At 41.5% G+C, this 19,915-nt stretch overlaps 1 protein-coding gene across 7 annotated transcripts in view; it reads right to left on the bottom strand.

Moving 5' to 3' along the window:
* LOC138763982 (endophilin-B1-like) overlaps positions 1–19,915 on the bottom strand; it is a 92,996-nt gene that overhangs the window by 58,499 nt on the left and 14,582 nt on the right. For all 7 annotated transcript variants that reach the window (XM_069939100.1, XM_069939103.1, XM_069939102.1 and 4 more), the window contains exon 2: positions 2,947–3,088. In XM_069939100.1, the coding sequence (XP_069795201.1) occupies positions 2,947–3,088 (142 nt within the window). The remainder of the gene's footprint in view (positions 1–2,946; positions 3,089–19,915) is intronic.

Below are 19,915 nucleotides of genomic sequence, written 5' to 3'. Positions count from 1 at the left end.
TCTCTTCTTAGATGCAAGTTCATCAAACTCTGGGGTCAGAGTTTGCCTCCCACCTGTCTTGAAAGGTCCTGTTTTCTGTCTTTCGTTTGGCCATTTTTCGTAAGGGGTTTATTACACGTGAGTTTGGCGACAGGTCACAGGTGCTAATGAAAGTAAAGAGAGGAGGTGGGGGCGATTAGCGGGCTGACGGGCCGGCGCCAACGCATTTGCAAAGCATTCTGGGATTTGTAATATTAGCTGTGCATGCGCTATACTGGCGCGGCGGCCAGCGGGCCAGCTCTAATACATATTTGATATGATCTTGCGGGCCATATATAATTATATTACAGGCCAAATTTGGCCGGCGGGCCTGAGTTTGACATGTGTGCCTTAGACCATTTAGCTTCCCAGTACATTTTCTCTCATAATCTTAACCATTCTCACTTCCCTCTCTTCCAAGAGTGTCAGGAGATTAGTATGCTACTAATGTCTTCCACAATGATCCAAAATATTCATTCAATTCCTTTGCCATCTATTTGTCTCCCATTATAATTTCTCACTATCATTTTCTATTGGTGCTAAGTCTACTTCGGTCACTCTTTTAGTCTTTATATTGTAATGGATAAATATTGGGGAGAATTTGGTAAAATTAGAGTAGGTTACATACATACACATATTTTAAACAGATCTTATTTATTTGAAAGACTGAAAAATTTATATTCAGGAACATTGTAGAAACTTTGGAGACTTTTATGCACATTTCACAAGTTGGTACTAATTAAAATGATGTCATGAAATGAATAGACCATTATTTGGAATTGGAGACTGGCTGGATGGTTGGAATACTACAAGCCTTCTGACCTTTCTGCAAAGTGCTCACAGAAGGGTCACTCCTGGGTTTTGTTTACCTAAGACAAAAGCTTGACCAAGAGAGGAGAACTCCTGTGGTTTGCTGAAGAAGGTGGGGGTTTTTGCAAGTGAGAGTCACATGGGCTTTCTGGCAGTCTCAGTTGGAGTGAGAGAGAGACTAGTTCAACAAGCTCTCTCAGCTAGTGTGGGTGACACTGAAAGAGGCTGAAACAAGCCAGGAAAAGCTAGTTGGAAACAGGAAGCTCCAGAGCGTCGGATGGCTGAAAGTGCTATCTGTCTGATGTTTCTCTTGGAATAAGGGAAACAGAAAGGAACTCTGTTGTAGCCTGAAGGAAGGAGGTTATCATCTGGAGAACCCTGATGGGGCAAGTTTCATCAGCGAGACATTGAGGTGACTAATGGTGGTATCTCAGTTGTGGAAATCCTGGAACAAAAAATATCTCTCTCTGCAAACCCTACGAGAACATTCCTGAGCGGTAAACATTTACCTTTCAAGCACCAGAGCCTGGTGATCTTTATACAAGTTAAATTCTGTGCAGAGTATAAGAATTGCCTGCATCCAGAGAACTTGGATGAAGGAGAAGTGAGATTGAAATGTGAACCAAAGAACTTTTCTTAAATTTACACACACACGCTTAGAATTAGAAGGGGGTTCATTTGGGTTAGTTAAGTATAGAGATAAGTTAAAGTTTGATTCTATTTTCATGTTTAAAGTTGATTAAAAACAACTTTTGTTTAAGTAAATACTTGTCTTGGTGAATGTCTATTGCTCCTTTGGGCTCGTAACAATATATTTTAAAAAGCTTTTCATCTTTTCCTTCCTAATCTCTTTCTTAGTTGTCTTCGCTAAGTGTTTAAAAGTTTCAGACCTCTATCTTCCCACTTATTTTTGCTTCCTTGTATGCCCTCTTTTGCTTTTACTTTAGCTTTAACTTCCCTCATCAGCCATTGTCTCATTTTACTATTCACAATTTTCTTTCCTTTTGGTATTGCACCTGTTTAACACTTTGCTCATCTTGCTCATAAATTCCAGACATCGTTGATCTGCTGTCTTCTCCATTCGTGTGTCTCCTCTCCCCACCCCATCAACTTTGTGCGACTGCAACTTCCTTTTCTCCATTGAAATACTGACACATCAGACTCTAACCTCTTGTTTTCCAAATTCAAAGTGAACTCAACCGTATTGTTAACACCATCTCATAAGGGTTGCTTTACTTTAGATTAGTTAGAAAGCTTTGGGGGGGGGGGGGGGCTGGTATGGTTGAAATTTAATTTGGAGTGAAAGGTGATGCATTTTGGGCAATCAAATAGGGTAGGACTCATACAGTAAATGATTAGGGCACTGAAGAATTTGGATAGATATAAAAAACAGGGCTCCAAATCCATACTTTCCTGAAAGTGGCCATGCAGGTCAATTGGGCCATATATCATACAAGTTGGACATAGAATACAAGAGCTCACACCAAATATTGTGCAGAGTTCTTGTCACCACACCATTGGAAGGACATAACTATAATCAGACCAAGTACAGAGAAGATTCACTGGAATGTTGCCTGGATTAGAGGATTGTAGTTATGAGATGTAATTCGATATGCTGAACTTGAAGTGAAGGAAGCAGACAGAAGTATACAAGATTTCGTGAGGCACAGAGAGGGGGTATAGTCAAAATCTTTTTCCTCTGGTAGGGGAAATAAAAACAAGAGGGCACAGGTTTAATATTGGAGGATTAAACTCAGAGTGGTGGATGACACTGAAACTTACTGTTAGAACTAGAGAGTTACTATATTTAAGAAGTAAAACAAGAAAGTCTGCAGTCATCGTGGTTGAAGTAAAAAAAATGCTGGAGAAATTCAGCTGGTCAAATTGTGTACAATTGATTTGATGTTATCAAATTATCAGCATATTGGAAATCCATTATGCACTGTTCATTTACCTCAATTACAACATCTAATTTATATGCTCCATTTTTTTTGTTGCAACTTCCAAACATTCTATCAACTTCAATTCTAACTGGATTTTATTTATTTAAATAGGTCACTATCAAAAGCCCAAATCGTTTGGTCTCTTAAGGACGATACACAAAATTAAATTCGTTACTTGGGTTTGGTTGCAACAACACTTCAGTCTGCTTCATTATTTTTTCAGTCCATAGTTTTGTGCTTTCTGCTTTGCCCAGCAGATTCTCCAAATGGGCATCCAACTCTGTCTTCTCAGCTTGACCAAACTTCTCCTCTGTAAACTGAAGCAAACCAAAGAGACCAAAGTTAAAATTTTCATATTCGCATTTTCAAAAACAAAAATGGCGCTGTATCTTGCAGGTTCACATCATAATCCCACTTGCTAAACTTACAAGCAACTGCAACGCATTCAACAGCTGGAAAATTGCAAGAGAACTGCATGGTTAAAGCAAAGATTCCACCTAGTCACCCCATTAAAAGCCTCCAAGTTAACAAAAGATAGCAACCTGAAAGTTAAATGCAAAGATCTGTATCAGGAAGATTAAAGAAAGCCAATGGGCTTTTATTTAAAACATTTCCACTATTGAAATATAACTCATAAGGGAACACCAGACACTTGTTGCACAATTCCTGTTGTATTCCTCAAAGTGGTTTGAAGCTTGATTTCAAGCAGTGTCATTTGGTGAGATTGTTAGTCCAGGACAAGTTCTGCCCACAAACTCCCTTAGAAACCTGCAAAGTCCTGGCTCAGCTCTGCTAAAGCTATCAGAGCTTTTCTGAAGATTAACGGACTTCAGATGCTGGTACATTGAGTCAAAAACACCCTAATGCTTCCCTGAACATTCTGATGAAGAGTTTTCAACCCAAAACATTCATTGCATTTCTTTTTACAGATGTTGCGTGACATCCCAAATCAGTGGTGAAGACCGCAGAGCCCACCTCACTGACAAAAGACAAAGGAGGAAACACCCAACACCCAACCAACCAATTTTCCCTTGCAACTGCTGCAACCATATCTGCCTGTCCCGCATCGGACTTGTCAGCCACAAATGAGCCTGCAGCTGACGTGGACATTACCCCTCCATTAATCTTCGTCTGCGAAGCAAAGCCAAAGAGGGAGAAGAGAAGACATGATTATGTACTCCTATTCTCGTGTATTGTTTACCTATAATATGATTAATAAAGATTGGAAAAAAATTACTTAAGGTGGTAAGTGAGTGGGGGAAAAAAGTTGAAAATCACTGTCCTAAATAGTTCCAGCATTTTAGTTTTTACTTCTGATTTCAGGCATCTATAATTTTTATATTTTCATTTTGAAATGCAGGTGGCCCTCATGTTATAGAATGATTGTATTCCATTCTTAGAAAACAGTTTGCATAGTGATTTTATGTAATGTGAACCCATTTCCGATTGAATCCCATGTTACAAGTAATATACACTCCTATGGGATGTTTGCTCTCATTTTATATCATTTTAGCCAATTTAATAAGATAGCTACGTTTCAATGCAAATTCTGCATTGAGAGGTCAAAGCTTCCTAATTTTAAAAATTATTATCGAGCTGCTCAAATGAGATTTCTTGCTTCTTTTTTTGAAAGGGAAAATTGCCATGAGTCAAAATAGAATTTAAAAAAACAGGAGAGATAAAAGCAGAAGAACTTATATATAAGTGGGAATCAAAATTTATGGTTGGTGATAAAGATACACCATTATTGAAACATTTGATTAATATATGAAATAAAATAAATGATGAAATTGGTGTAAGAGGAAATACATCACCCAAAATAGCTTTGATTAAAAATACTCACATCTTTTTCAAAGGATAATCAATTTCTGGATAGCTGGTTTCATAAAGGGATTATAAATGTGGAAGATTGTTATGAAAGGGGTCAATTAATGTCATTTGAGCAAGAGGAATAAATATCGTATGACTCATAACAATCTTTTTCGTTATTTCCAACTAAGAGCATATTTGAAGGATAAGTTAGGACCAATCATGTTGTTGCCTAGTTGTACTGAAATAGAACTCCTTATAAAGAGGAATTGTTAAAAAGTTTACTTCTATCATGTACTCTTTATTACAAGTAGGAACTTTTAAAGAGGAGTTCATAAGTCTAGACAAAGGTGGGAAATGGATCTGAATATTGTAATTGATTGGCAAATATGGGGAGATCCATGTAAGGATCTCAATGTAAGTTATAAATTAGTTCAGTATAATTTATTTTACATCAGTTATGTTGCAGACTTCAGCAGTGATTTTATCTGAAAGATGCGCCTGGAGTCCAGCAACTCGGGCAGTTGGATTTGAGCAGAAAGTTGACTGGGCAATAGAGATCAAGTGATCCAGGGGAGATGTATTAATTCCCTTCAACTCAGCAGTCTGGAACTATCGATCAGAGTTCCATACTGTACATGCAGCAGTGAGTGGGGAATTCACAACTAAGAAGTTTTTCTTCTACAGTTGCATCTTACATCAGAGAAATTGAATAGAATGAAATCAGAATTATCAGATCAATGTTTTAGGTGGGGTGAAGATGTAGGAACTTTATTGCATTCACTTGGCTTTGACCTAATTCAAGATCTTTTTGGATAGATTTATGAAATTTTTGGAACAAATTACAGGAGTTGCTTTACCACAAAATCTGGAGTTATTTTTATTAAGAAACTTTGAAGGAACAAGGCCCAAATTAAAACTATTACTTTATCAATTGAAATTTGTTAAATTAGCATTAGTGGTAGTGAGCAAATGCATTGTACTTGCTTGGAAAAGATATATTTTTACGTATGCCAAGATGGCATATGCAAAAATTCAAAGTTATATTCCTTTGGAAAAATATTACATACAACTTGAGAAATATATACACTATGCTTTTGCAAATTTGGCACCTGTATACTCAAATATTAGGCTTAAATTCGTAATAATGTCCTTTCCATCCCTCTAGATCTGTGAGATTCTCCTCTCTGCTGTAAGATTTTTATTTATGTGTGCTAGACGACATCACTCTGTACAATCCTGAAAATTTTCTCTCTTTTCTTTCTACATTTATATAGCTATTATATCTGTTATATTTAATATCTTGAGGGAAGAAGGGGTTTGGGATGGGATGAATACCATCATGTGTGTAACTTATGTGATTTGTATATTAATTCAGATTACTGCAATGTATGAAGAACATTTTAAATGAAATATTTTTAAAAATGTAAATTCTGCAAGTTTTTCAATTGAGCAACTTCAGTTTTTTGTAAACCACATCGTCCCAGAAGCTTGCATCAACAGCAGCTGTTAGTGCAAGAATTTTCAGGACTCCATGGCGTTATATAAACTGCCGCTGCAATACACCCTTCTGCCACATCCTGTTGTGCAAACAGCAGATTCTATTTGTTTTCTATTCCCTGGTAATTATCCTATAAAAGTTTGGAAAATTACTCATCCAAAGAACACTCAATACTCTCCCCTACATCCATAGGTACAGACATAAGCTCCAACTACACCTGCCTTTTAGTTGGACATGAATTGTATATAAATTGTACTGACAATAACCACACCAGCAGTGCGAGTACAAGACAGCTTTAATAAACTAATATGTTCACTAAGAGGTCTTGTCTCTCTGCAAGACAAACCTGGAAGGCTAGACTGTAGCTCTGGACTGCTTTATATACAAGGTCATCGGGATAACCCCTGGTGACCTAGTGGTGGAATTACATATCACCACATTCACCCCCCCTTAAAAAATTGTTATCCCACCCCTACCCCGTCCTCCTTTCTTTGTAAGTTCACAAGTCCAAAATTTTTTGTGGCTTCCGTTGCCTTCTGGACCTCCTCAGTAATGGTATAGGGGTGGGAAGTGCAGTCTGCCTTTTGACCTTTCTTGGTGGAGGTGTGGGAGTGAGAAATACTGGTTGGCCACGTGGGCTGGGAATCCTCTTGTATGGGATTAGGTCCTGCCATCAAGTCTAGGGTGGTGATATTTTGTGGGGCGGGCGTACCCAGGGTCCTGATTTCCAGGTGGTGGTCTAGTCCTCTGGGGTGACTCGATGGACGACTGTTCTAGTGAATGCTGCTGCGTTCCCTGTTGATCCGTAGACATCTGTGTTTCCTCTGCGTTGTTCACACATCGGGCCGGCGCGAGATCCCTGGTGGCCACCGAGTCTTCTCTTCCATCTGGGAATGTGACGAAGGTGTACTGAGGGTTCGCGTGCCTCAACTCCACTTGATCCACCAGCGGGTCCGCTTTGTGGGGTCTGCAGTGCTTCCGGAGAACAGGTCCCGGTGTCATCATCCATTTAGGTAGCACTGTGCCCGTCGTGGCTTTTCTTGTTAAACAAAAGATATGTTCATGTGGGGTCATGTTAAAACGTACAGAGTGTAGGGCTTCTGGCAACACTTCTTGCCATCTAGTAAAAGGCAGGTCTTTTGCTTTTAAAGTCAAGAGGACCATTTTCCAGAGAGTGGCATTTTCCCTTTCAACTTGTCCATTCCCCCTGGGGTTTTAACTTGTAGTGCGGCTGGCAGCAATCCCTCTCTCGTGCAGGTACTGCTGTACTTCTGCGCTCATGAATGCAGCTCCCCTGTCTGTGTGTATGTAGTTCGGATACCCAAATATGCTGAAGATGGGTTGGAGGCATTTTATAACAGTGGTTGCTGATACATCAGAACACGGGATTGCGAAGGGGAATCAGGAGTATTGATCTATTATGTTGAGGAAATAAGACATTTCTATTATTGGATGGGAGTGGGCAGTTAAAATAGAGGCTGAGGCGCTCAAAAGGTTTGGGAGCTTTTATCAGGGTGGCTTTGTCTGGCCGGCAAAATTGTGGTTTGCATTCCACACAGTAATCCACCATCATACACAGTTTTTCTCCTGACTTTACTACAACCACCTGGCTCTCAGGGGGCTGGTGCTCTGCTCTATGATGCCCTCCTGTAGTAGCCTGCGGACCTCTGTCCTAATGAAGGCTCTGACCCTCGGGCTGTACCTCCTGCTCTTTGTGGCTATTGGTGTCCTTCTGGGGTCAGGTGTGTGAACAGCGGAGGGGGTTCTATGTTGAGGACAGACACGCTGCAGTGTTGTTTCTTCCTAAGGCGTAGTGGGGGGGTGAGGCCCGATGTGCACCATTTTAATGCTTTCTAACCGGCACTGAAAATCTAACCCCAATAGTACCGGGGCACAGAGGTGAGGGAGTACATATCCTACTTAGGTACCACTCCACAACTCTTTCTCTGTTACATGGAACATTAAGCACAGAAACAGGCCCTTTTGGCCCTTCTAGTCTCTGCCAAACTATTTTTCTGTCGAAATTCTTAAATGTTAAAATTGAGCCCACATTCATCACCTCAGCTGGAAACTCGTTCCACACTCCCACCAATCTCTGCGTGAAGTTCCCCTAAACTTTTCCTCATTCACCCTTAACCCATGTCCTCTGGTTTGTATCTCACCTACTCTCAGTAGAAAAAGCTTGTGTACAATTTAGTGTCTAGACCCCTCAATTTTAAAACTATCAAATTTCCCCTCATACTTCTATGCCCCAGGGAATAAAGTCTTAACCTGTTTAACCTTTCCCTGTAACTCAGAGTACATCTTCTCAGCATTCTTTCAATCTTATTTTTTTTATTTTTCACACTGTGAATCATGTAAACCAAAATATGTACAAACATTTCTCATTAAATTTAGTGACCTTTTTTCCCTTTTTATCCCCCTTTCCCTCCCTCCCCTATACCCACCCCCCCAAAACCCATTGGTATTCAACATATGCAATACAATAAAACCATAAAACAATATCTTCACACAAAGGAAAATAAACAAGAAAAAAGTGTCGTCTATTTATTACACACTGAATCTAGTCGTTTTGTCTTCTTATAATTTTCATTCTCATTCTAGGGAATGGAGGTCCTAGGCAAGCTCACTCTGATGTGTTCCATGTATGGTTCCCAAATTTACTCAAACATTGTGACTTTATTTTTTAAATCATGTTATTTTTTCCAATGGAATACATTTATTCATTTCCATATACCATTGCTGTATACTCAGGCTCTCTTCCATTTTCCAAGTTGACATTATACATTTTTTTTGCTACTGCTAAGGCTATCATAATGAATTTTTTTTGTGCTTTATCCAATTTGAGGCCTAATTCTTTACTACTTATGTTATTTAAAATAAATATCTCCAATTTTTTTGGTATGCTATTTTTGGTAATTTTATTTAGGATCTGATTTCTTCCCAAAACGTATTCACTTTGCACATGTCCAAGTTGAATGTAATGTTGTTCCCATTTCCTTCCCACAGCGAAAACATCTGATAATGTTGAGACCAATTAAAAAAAAAAATTTTGAGGAGTAACATGTGTAACCAATTATACTGTATAGTACGTAACCTTGTATTGTATTCTTCATAGTTCCAGAACATAACTTTTCCCATACTTCATTTTTTATCTTTATGTTTAAATCCTTTTCCCACTTCAGCTTAGATTTATAGTTTATTTCTTCATTCACTTTATCTTGCAGCTTAATGTACATGTTCGTTATAAATCTTTTAATTATCATTATGTTTGTAATCACATATTCAAAGCTGCTTCCTTCAGGTAATCTCAAGTTGTTTCCCAATTTATCCTTTAAATGAACTTTCAATTGATGATATTCAAACATTATACCATGAGTTATTCCATATTTGTACTTCAACTGTTCAAATGTTATTAAATTATTTCCCAAAAAACCAATTTTCTATTCTTTTGATTCCTTTTCTCTCCCATTCTCTTCAGGAAAGTTTATCTATTGTAAAATGAATTAGTGGATTTTGTGTCAATAATAATTTTGGTATTTGGTAATTCGTTTTTTTACTTTCTAAGTGGATCTTCTTCCATGTATTAAGTAAACGATGCAATACTGGTGAGTTTTTATATTGCACCAGTTTTTCATCCCAATTATTAAGTATATGTTCCTGTACCTTTTTCCCTATTTTATCTAGTTCTATCTTAGTCCAGTCTGATTTTTCCCTTGTCTGGTAAAAATCTGACAAATACCTTAATTGTGTGGCTCTATAATAATTTCTAAAATTTGGTAACTGCAAACCACCTTGATTATACCTCTCTGTTAATTTATCTAATGCTATCCTTGGTTTCTTCCCTTTCCACAAAAATTTCCTTATTGTTCTTTTTAGTTCATTAAAAAAAAAATTCTGTAAGGGAATTGGTAACATTTGAAATTAGTATTGTATCCTTGAGAACACGTTCATTTTAATGCAGTTTATCCTCCCTATTAACGTTAGTGGTAATTCTTTCCAATGTTCTAAGTCTTCCTTTAATTTCTTTATTAGTGGCTGATAATTTAGTTTGTACAAGTGGCTTAAATTATTATCTAACCTGATCCCTAGGTATCGGATTGCTTGTGTTTGCCATTTAAATGGTGATTCTTTTTTAAATTCTGTATAATCCACGTTACTCATTGGCATCACTTCACTTTTATTTGCGTTGATCTTGTACCCCGATATTTCTCCATATTCCTTCAATTTCTTATGTAATTCTTTTATTGATATCTCTGGTTCTGTTAAGTATACTAATAATGTCGTCTGCAAATAAGCTAATTTTATACTCTCTCCTTTATTTTTATCCCTTTTATTTTATTTTCTATTCTTATCAGTTCTGCCAAAGGTTTTATTGCTAAGGTAAACAATGAGGGGGATAGTAGACATCCCTGTCTAGTTGACCTACTTAATTTAAATTAATTCGATACATATCCATTTATTGCTACTTTCGCCAACAGTCCATTATACAATGCTTTAATCCAATTTATATGTTTTTCTGGTAGAATGAACTTCTGTAATACTTTAAATAAATAGTTCCACTCTACTTTGTCAAAAGCTTTTTCTACGTCTAAAGCAACAGCCACTGTTGGTTTCTTATTTCCTTGAACTGCATCTTTCAATCTTATTGATAGCTTTCATTAGGTGTCCAAAACTGCACACGATATTCCAAATTTGCCCTGACCAATGTATGTCTTATACAACTTTACCATAACAGCCCAACCTTAATATCCCAACTCCTAAACTGACTATCTTCATTTATGAAGGCCAATATGCCAAAAGCTCTCTTTATAACCCCGTCAACCACTTTCAGGGAATTGTGCATCTGTATTCCAAGATCCCTCTGGTCTACCCCACTCCTCAGTGCCCTTACCATTTACCTTGAATGTCCTTTTTTTGGTGTCCTTCCAAAATGCAACACCTCACACTTGTCTGCATTAAATTCCATTTGCTATTTTTCAGCCCATTTTTCCAGCTGGTCCAGATCCCTCTGCAAGCTTTGAAAACCTTCACTGTCCACAACCCCTCCAATCATAGTGCCATTTGCACAATTTACCACATTATCATCCAGATCGTTGATTTAGATAACAAACAACCATGGTCCCAGCACCATCCCAGAGGGACACCACTAGTCAATCACACACATCAATTACTGCATTGGTTCTACCTCCTGCACCTGTGAAAAACTCAAACTTCATCGACTTCATGGCCTATAATTTTCCTGGACTGTTTTGGACATCTCTCTCCCTTTCCTTACGAATAAGGGCAGTGCTGCTGCAGACCCACGGAGAGCAGTCACAGTGTTCTCGTGGGGTCTGACTGCCATGAGCTCTATACAGGTTTTAAACGGATGGTTAATGGAGCTGACAGTAGTTTTATTTAAAATCTCACCGACCACTGGGTCTGCGCTCAAATTAGCAGCTCCTATGATCGGCAGCAGATTGCCAACTCGGGGAAGCAGAGGTCTGGCACAGGGCACCAGAAAATATGGAGACCATACCCTACCAACATCTGAGAAGCAGAGGAGACGACCCACAGGACAGTGACCATGGAGGCAGACCAGTGAGGGGTTCTGCAGCTGAAGGACCCACGCAAGTGGTGGGCTGTTGGTGATTTGAGGTGAGGAACCCACGCAGGCTGTGGACTGCTGGAGACTGCAGTCAAGGAACTCACACCAGGCCATGGATTGCTACACACTGGTTTGAAAGTGTCAGGTATCAGAACTGGGATACGAGAGGGTAAAGGGTACCAAAGGGTTCCTAATCACGTCAGAGATTCAGAACTGGAGCTCAGATTGCCGATGGCTTGGACTGGACTGTGTGAGCACTGAAGGCAAATCCACTGATCCTCAGTGACTCAGCTGGGGGCGAGCAACACACGCTCTTTTGCTTCTCTTTCTCCGATGGCAAGAAATGTTTCAGGCAATTTCTGCCAATGACGAATCTGTCTGCCTTACAGGAGGTAAAAAAGCAATTTTGTGTGATATGACACTATTTTTAATTACATGTCAGTAAATTGAACCTCAGTCTCCATTTCAGGAGACAAACTATCCATGGACATTTATTACAAACTCATCGACTCACCAGAGCTAGCTGGATTATACCTCTTCCCACTGTTTTCTTTTGCAAGGACACCATTGGTTTTCTCGCAATTGCTCTGTTGCATCTGTCCTAAGACGAGGTCTTCCACTCCAGGACATCTAAAATGTCTTATTTCAACAACAAACACAGATTCCCCCATGCTGTTATTGATAAAGCCTGCACCTGTATCTACAATTCTCCTTCTGCCCTTACCCCATCTCCTCTCAGGCAGAACATGGACAGAATCCCTCTGGTTTCTCCCTTACCATCCATCAGCTGCCACATTATCCTCAGACACTTCCAACTTCAGCACCAATCATCCAACCAGTTACATCCAATCTCCTCCACTCATTTCCGCTTTTCACAGGGGAAAATCTTTGTGACTCCCTAGACAGCTCTTGCTTCTCCACCCACCACCACCTTACGCACTCCCCATTGTAACCACAGAAATTGGCAAACTTGTCCCTACCTCTCCTCTACCTCCATCCAAGGCGACAATCAGACCATCCAGGTGAGGCAGAGTTTCACATCCACCCCATCCAACCTAATCTACTACATTTGGTATACTCAGTTGGCCTCTTTATCAGTAAGACCAAACGCAGATGGGGGTGGACATTTTGCTAAACACCTACTGTGACAGAGTATGTAGAGGTGTTTGGGAGATAAACTGGGAAAGGTTTGTTAGAGCAGGTCACACACAAACACTTCAAAACAGAATTTTTGCAGGAGCTTTTGCAAGAGAGCTCAGACTCATGATGGACTACTTTTTGCAGAGGCAACAAATGTAACCACAGGCAGAAGCAGCTGTCTGGAAAAGAGCATTTACTGTCTGGAGGTCATGTGATCTTTGCAGGCAGAGAGCAGAAAAAAGTAGACTTTGCTCTCGGAGGAAGGAGTGAGAGACAGAGGAAGGAGAGAGACACAGACATCGGTTCCAGATGGACAAGCTGGCAAGTTTTGGAAGATGGCCTGGTTAAAGGAAAGGACTGGCTGTCCAGTGTTTCCCTTGGAATAGGGGAAACAAAACGGAACTCTGTGGTGACCTGAGACAAGAAAAACTCACTCTCTGAAAACCAACAGGAACCCTTCTGAGTGGTAACCATTTACCTGTTAAACACCAAAGCCTGGAGAACTTTATTAATGTTAACTTCTGTGCACAGTACAAGAATTGCCAGCGATCAGTGAGATTGGACTGTGAACCAAAGAACTTTGCTAAACTTATACATATGTGAGCTTAGCATTAGAAGAGGGTTAAGTAGATTAAGTGAGTCAATAGAGATAAGTTAAGGTTTGATTCTATTTTCATGTTCAAAGATAATTAAAAGCAACTTTTGTTTAAGTTACCCTTTGTCGTGGTGCATGTCTATTGCTGTTGTGTTTTGGGGTCCTCTGGACTTGTAACACTACGCTCTATAGATCTAAACTCGAGCTTCCTGTAGCCTACCGTATCATTTCCCTAACCCTTCCAGCAACATGTCTGTTGGCCTGATCCATTGCCAGGGTGAGGCCAAATAAACTTAGGAAAACACATTATATTCCTCCTGGGCAGCCTTAAACTCAACAGCATGAACACTAATGTTTCTAATTTTAGTTAGCTACTCACCTCTGTCTGATATCACTTTTTCAATTTCTTGATCTACTGCCCATTTGAACATAATTACTCCTTTAAGACAGAAGAGTTGACAGTGGCATTTGCCCATATATCTTGTGATTGAGCAACTAGCAAAATTAAGGGGCAGCTGTTGCAAAATGAATGGTGTTATTGTTCAAAAACTGTGTGATCTAAAGAATTCTTGTGTTCAAAAGACATCTGGGCCAAATGGCTATTTAATTACAATCTGTGCAGGATTGTATATCCTAAAGTACAATAACCACTTCTATCTGCTAAAGATTATGAAAGAGCAATAATATACAATACTATCACACAAAATTCACATCAATGCACCATACACAAAGCAATCATACCTCTTTATTGGTCAGGAACACACAGCAGCGCCTACACTTCCCAAGAAGGCTGAGGAGGTCAAAGCCAACAGCTCTCATCCTGAGATTTTACAGGACCACAGTGGAGTCTCCTGCCTGGCTCAATCATTGTATGGCACAGCATCAGACGGGAACTATTAAAACAGCTATGAGGATCACTGGGGTCTCCCTTTATTCTGTAGATGTGAATTCTTACATTGTTCCCAGCACACTGTCCCTGTTAGCTGTGCAGCTGGGCCAGTTTCATGTTGGGGATGCTGGCCCCTACGCCGCCTTAGCCGCCGGCTCTTGGTTGCTGCTCACCTCCCAAAGCGTCGGCCTGATTTCCACATTGGCGTGCTGCTACATAACCCCTCCCCAGAACTGGCCATATTGTCTTTGGTACCCGAAGGCAGTCTCTCTGTAGGCTTTGGTGGCCTGCCTTTCTTGTGTGGTGCTGGCGACTCGACTGGGCATGCTGGGTCCAGGTGTGCTGGCTTTAACCTGTCCATAGTGAAGACTTCCAACCTCCAGCTTGAATGTGCCGGCATTGTTGTGTACGACCTGGAATGGACACTAATAGAGCATCTGTACCGGTGGACAGTGTGGACCCCTGCGAATGAGAACATACAGTCCTGCAGGTATTTGGGTACGTTGGTCCTCACTTTTCAGTACCTGGTCGGTGGAGTCGGGGCCAGGTTGCCAAACATTCCCGGAGCCTGCGGAGGAGTGCTACTGTATTGTCCTGTTGCCTGTCTGGAGGTGGTGCGAATTCCCCAGGGATCATCAGTGGAGCTCTGTAGACTAGTTTGGAGGAAGAGGTGTTGAGGTCCTCCTTGGGCACTGTGTGGATCTCCCAGCAGTGCACACGGTAGCTCGTCTACCTAGTTGGGTCCCCGTAGTCTGGCCATGAGTGCAGATTTGAGGTGCCTGTGGAAGCGCTCCACCAGCCCATTTGATTGCGGGTGATAGGTTGACGGGTGGTGTAGCTGAGTGCCCCACAGGCTGGTGAATTGGGTTCCTCTATCCAATGTAATAAGGGAAGAAAATGCTGAACCATGCCACCCAGGAGATGAGGATCCTGGCGCACGAGGTCGTAGAGGTGTTTGCCATCTGGACTGCTTCTGGCCACCTGGCAACCATTGTGAACAGTTAGCGGAACCCCTGGGATACTGGTAGGGCTCCACGATGTCCACATGGACATGGTCAAACCTTCACTCCATGGGCTCGAAGTGCTGAGGTGGGGTCTTGGTATGCCGCTGTACCATGGCCATTTGGCACTGCATGCACATCTTCGCCCACCTGCTGACCTGTTTCCAGAGACCATGCCACACATATTTACTGGCCACCAGACAGACTGTGGCCCTGATGGATGGGCGAGACAGCCCGTGGATAGCCTCCACCTGACTGGGTAGTGGTGTGGCCCCTTCCTTGGTTATCCTATGGCCCAGGAAATCGATGGTCTCCAACCCGAACTGGCATTTGTTAGGGTTGATAGTCAGTCTAAACTTGCTCAGCCAGGTGCAGAGGAGCACCAAGTGTTCTTGCCTGTCTTTGCTCGCCACGGTCAGCATCGGCAGGCCCTGAAACGTGCACAGCGGTCGGCATCGGCAGGCCCTGAAACCCCATTGCTGGTGATAGAAGCACCACTGGTCACTGGGCTCACCTCCCTTGTGGGGGTGCTGTTCCTTCAGTGGACCAGTCCGGATCTGGCTGTGGGGTTTGGCGAAGAGCCACACGGATGCCGAGCACTCTCTTTGCTGCTTCCATAGGATGTCCGCTCAAGCTGCGACTTTCCGAGGGTTCAATGAAGTCAGCATCTGCCAGGAGCAGTTGGACATCCTCAGTAGTTGCTCCAGGAACAACTGTTTGAACATTATGCCTGTTCCCCAGCTCATTCAAGTGGAGCAGATGTGCCCCTCTCTCACGTTGTGAGAGACTGAAGGTCCCAATGATTAAGTCTTTGAAGGTGGTGTAGGCACCTTTGGACGGGGGCCCCTGGGTGAAATTGAACACCTGGCTTGCCGTGTCCTAGCCCAGGGCGCTCACCATGTGGTAGTACCGGGTGGACTCTGCTGTGATCTATCTGAAACTGTGCTTCAGCCTGGTTGAACCATACACGTGGCTGATTTGTCCAGAAGGTTGGCAACTTCAGGGCAACTGCTGCCAGCTCACTCATCGTTGAGGTTAAGATGCCGTCTAAACAGTCGGGGTCACCAATTGTAACCGCCCACTACTCGAAGACGCACAAACGGGTGTAGTAGTCGGGTATAGCTCTGGCTTCTTGGGATTGAAGCCCGACTTTTATATCGATTTCATTCCTGCCATTTGCCCCCATTTGTTGATATCATTGCCCGCATAACAATAGCAGGTTGCCCGCGCGCAGGTACATTCTTATATGACAATATCTATAATAATAACATGACAATTACAGCACGGAAACAGGCCATTAGGCCCTTCTAGTCCGCACCGAACCAAACACCCCTCTCTAGTCCCACCTCCCTGCACAATGCCCATAACCCTCAATCTTCTTCTCATCCATAGACCTGTCCAACCTTTTCTTAAATAATACAATTGACTCCGCCGCCACTATTTCTCCCGGAAGATCATTCCACACGGCTACCACTCTCTGAGTCAAGAAGTTCCCCCTCATGTTACCTCTAAACTTCTGCCCCTTAATTCTTAACTCATGTCCTCTTGTTTTAATCTTTCCTCCTCTTAACGGAAATAGTCTATCCACATCCATTCTGTCTATCCCTTTCATAATCTTAAATACTTCTATCAAATCCCCTCTCAACCTTCTACGCTCCAAAGAATAAAGACTCAATCTGTCCAATCTCTTCTTCCCCACGTGCTGTCCCTATTCGTTGGTTGTGCAATGGAGCCAACACCATGTTGGGGATGCTTGCCCCTACACTGCCTTAGCCACCTGTTTGCTTGCTAGGACCAGTGCTGCTTGCGTGGTCTACTGGCTCTTGGTTGCACTTACCATCGGAGCGCTGGCCTGATTGCCGCATTTAAGAATTCAGCTGGCAGCTTTTTCCACTCTCCCACCACCTTGTGTGAAGAAGTTTCCCCCTAATGTTCCCCCTAAACTTTTCCCCTTTCACCCTTAGCCCATGTATTAAGGACTTCTCCAAGAGGTGGTGTCTCAAGAAAACAACCAGGCCTTTTCCACACTGCTATCATCAGGGAAAAGGTACAGGAGCCTGAAGATGATCACCCAATGATACAAAAACAGCTTCTACCCCTCTGCCACCAGATTTCTGAATGAGCAATGAACCAGTCACTACCTCACTTTCTCTTCATTTTGCACAAATAGATTATTTAAAAAAATGTAATTTATAGCAATATTTGCACCTGTATTGCTGCCACAAAACAAATTTTGTGACATGCTAATCACAATAAATTTTGATTCTGAACACTGCACGATCTATGATGTCTATATCATAAAACAATCATCTCAAAAACAATTTCAAAAGATCTATTATTTCTATGCACCCTCCCCTTTAATGTCTATTTTTCTAAACACACTCCATGATCTAGACATCTCCACTTAATCCAACCCACATTTCTTCTCCCATTCAAAGCACTCAGTAATACACCAAGGCAATAAAGTAAAACCCAATGCTGGAAATACTCAGCAGGTCATCTACTGGAAAAATAATCGGAGTTAAAACCTTCAGGTCAATAACCTTTCATTGGGATTCAGAAAGATGATCAAACAAACCTGATTCTACTTGGTGAGAAAAAGAGGAGAAATAACAAAATGAATACGTGTGATTAAAAGCCCGAGGAGCAGAAATGGCAGTGGTGCTGGATGAGTGGAATCGACTTGTTGATCAGTTCATCTGTCTGGATGGAGGGATAAAAGATAAACAAGACAGAAATGATGCCGTAACTGTGAGGTACAACAGCTGTAGAAAATCTGCAATGAAAGAATTCTGAAAATACTTGTTTTTTGATCAATGAGACAAAATTTGATCTAACAAAAGAAAACAAAATTACTTTGCTCTGCCAGATCTCTCCAGATCAAGGGGCAAAATAAAATAGTCCAGAAGCCAACATTATGAAATTCAACAGTGAAGTTAAAGAAATTGGCAGCAAGAGATAAAACACAGTTATGCAATTCCATGAAAGTGGTGTCACAGGAAGACAGGGTTCTAAAGAAAGCTTTTGAAATCAGAAACCAAAGTATTAAGAATAGGAATTTGGAAGTTGAGGTTGTACAAGACATTGGTGAGGCCAAATTTGAAGTATTGTGTGTAGATCTGGTCACCTAGCTACAGGAAGGGTATTAGTAAGATTGAAAGAATACAGAGAAGATTTACTAGGATGCTGCCAGGTCTTTAGGAGTTGAGTTATAGGGAAAGGTTGAACAGGTTGTGACTCAATTCCTTGGAGTGCAGAAAAACGAGTAAGGGATTTCTTAAGGTGGTATATGAATTGGGGGGGGGGGGGGGGTGGAAGGTTGAGAAAGACTGCTCTAGACTCAATTGTTAAGGAAATATTTGGCTTGAGAAAAATTGTCATTGTCTTATTTCCTTTGGAGTTATGAAACCAAGCACATAATAAGTCAATTAGGTACAGTTAAAATAGTGGTTTTCAAACTTTTTCTTTCCATTCACATCTAATCCCTTACTAGAGCACTTCTGGCATAGGGATTAAGTGGAATAGGAGCTTGGGGGGGTGGGGGAGTTTGAAAACCACTGCTCTAGATGAAAAGGTTTCTCCATCTCCATTTTAAGCAGACATCCTTTTATTCTGAGGTTGTGCCCACTGGTCCTAAACTCTCCCACTACTGGCAAAATCCTCTCTCTCCAGCCCTTTCACTATTCATAAGATTTCAATGAGGCCCTGCCTCATCCTTCTAAACTCGAGCGAGTACAGACCCAGAGCCATCAAATGCTCCTCAAACATTATTCCTTTCATCCCCAGGATCATTCTTGTAAACCTCCTCTAGTCCATGTCATCACATCCTTTCTTAGAAATGGGACCTAAAATTGCTCATAACACTCACAAAATCAGGACAGTCAGAAGGTGGTCATGGGAGGGGAAGACAGCTGCAGGACTGCCTAGAGTCTGTGGATTGGACTCAGTTGAAGATCTGAATGATTGCACCGGGACCATTGCGAACAGCTGTGAACGAGTGCGTCCCCACCAAATTGTTCAGGGTTTTCCCCAACCAGAAAACCGGGATGAACAACTTTATCTATGGATCACAATCCTGAATCTGCTGAAAGCCAGATCACAGGCATTGAAGTTTGGAGATACAGAACAATGAGAACCATGGAAAGCCATCTCCCAGGCCAAGTTGGAGATTCAGCAGGAGAATGGAAACAACAGAGAACACCCATCAGCTGTGACAGGGCTTAAATGACACAACCTGTTACAAAACCAAATATGGTGCAGTGAGAGATAGCAAAGCTTCACTCCCAGTCGAACTCAACACCTTTTACACCTGATTTGATAATTAGAACAGGGAAGAACCACAGCACACCCCTACATCTCTTGATGATCCTCTTCTAACAGTATTCGAAGATGACATATAGGCTGCCTTCAGGAGAGTGAATCAAAGGAAAGTATCCAGTCTGGATGGAGCACCCAGCAGAGGAATGAAAACCTGTGTTGACCAACTGGCCAATGTTTTCACGGATATCTTCAACATATCACTCTGACAGGGAGTGACATCACCTATTTCAAACAGGCGTCAAAAGTACCAGTGCCAAAGAGTGTGGTAACCTGCCTAAATGACGATTGACCAGTTACAC

Source organism: Narcine bancroftii, chromosome 5 (assembly GCF_036971445.1).
Source record: "Narcine bancroftii isolate sNarBan1 chromosome 5, sNarBan1.hap1, whole genome shotgun sequence".
Lineage (NCBI taxonomy): Eukaryota > Metazoa > Chordata > Chondrichthyes > Torpediniformes > Narcinidae > Narcine > Narcine bancroftii.
The sequence above is the reverse complement of the archived record's forward strand: the minus strand, read 5'-3'. Positions and strand labels throughout refer to the sequence as shown.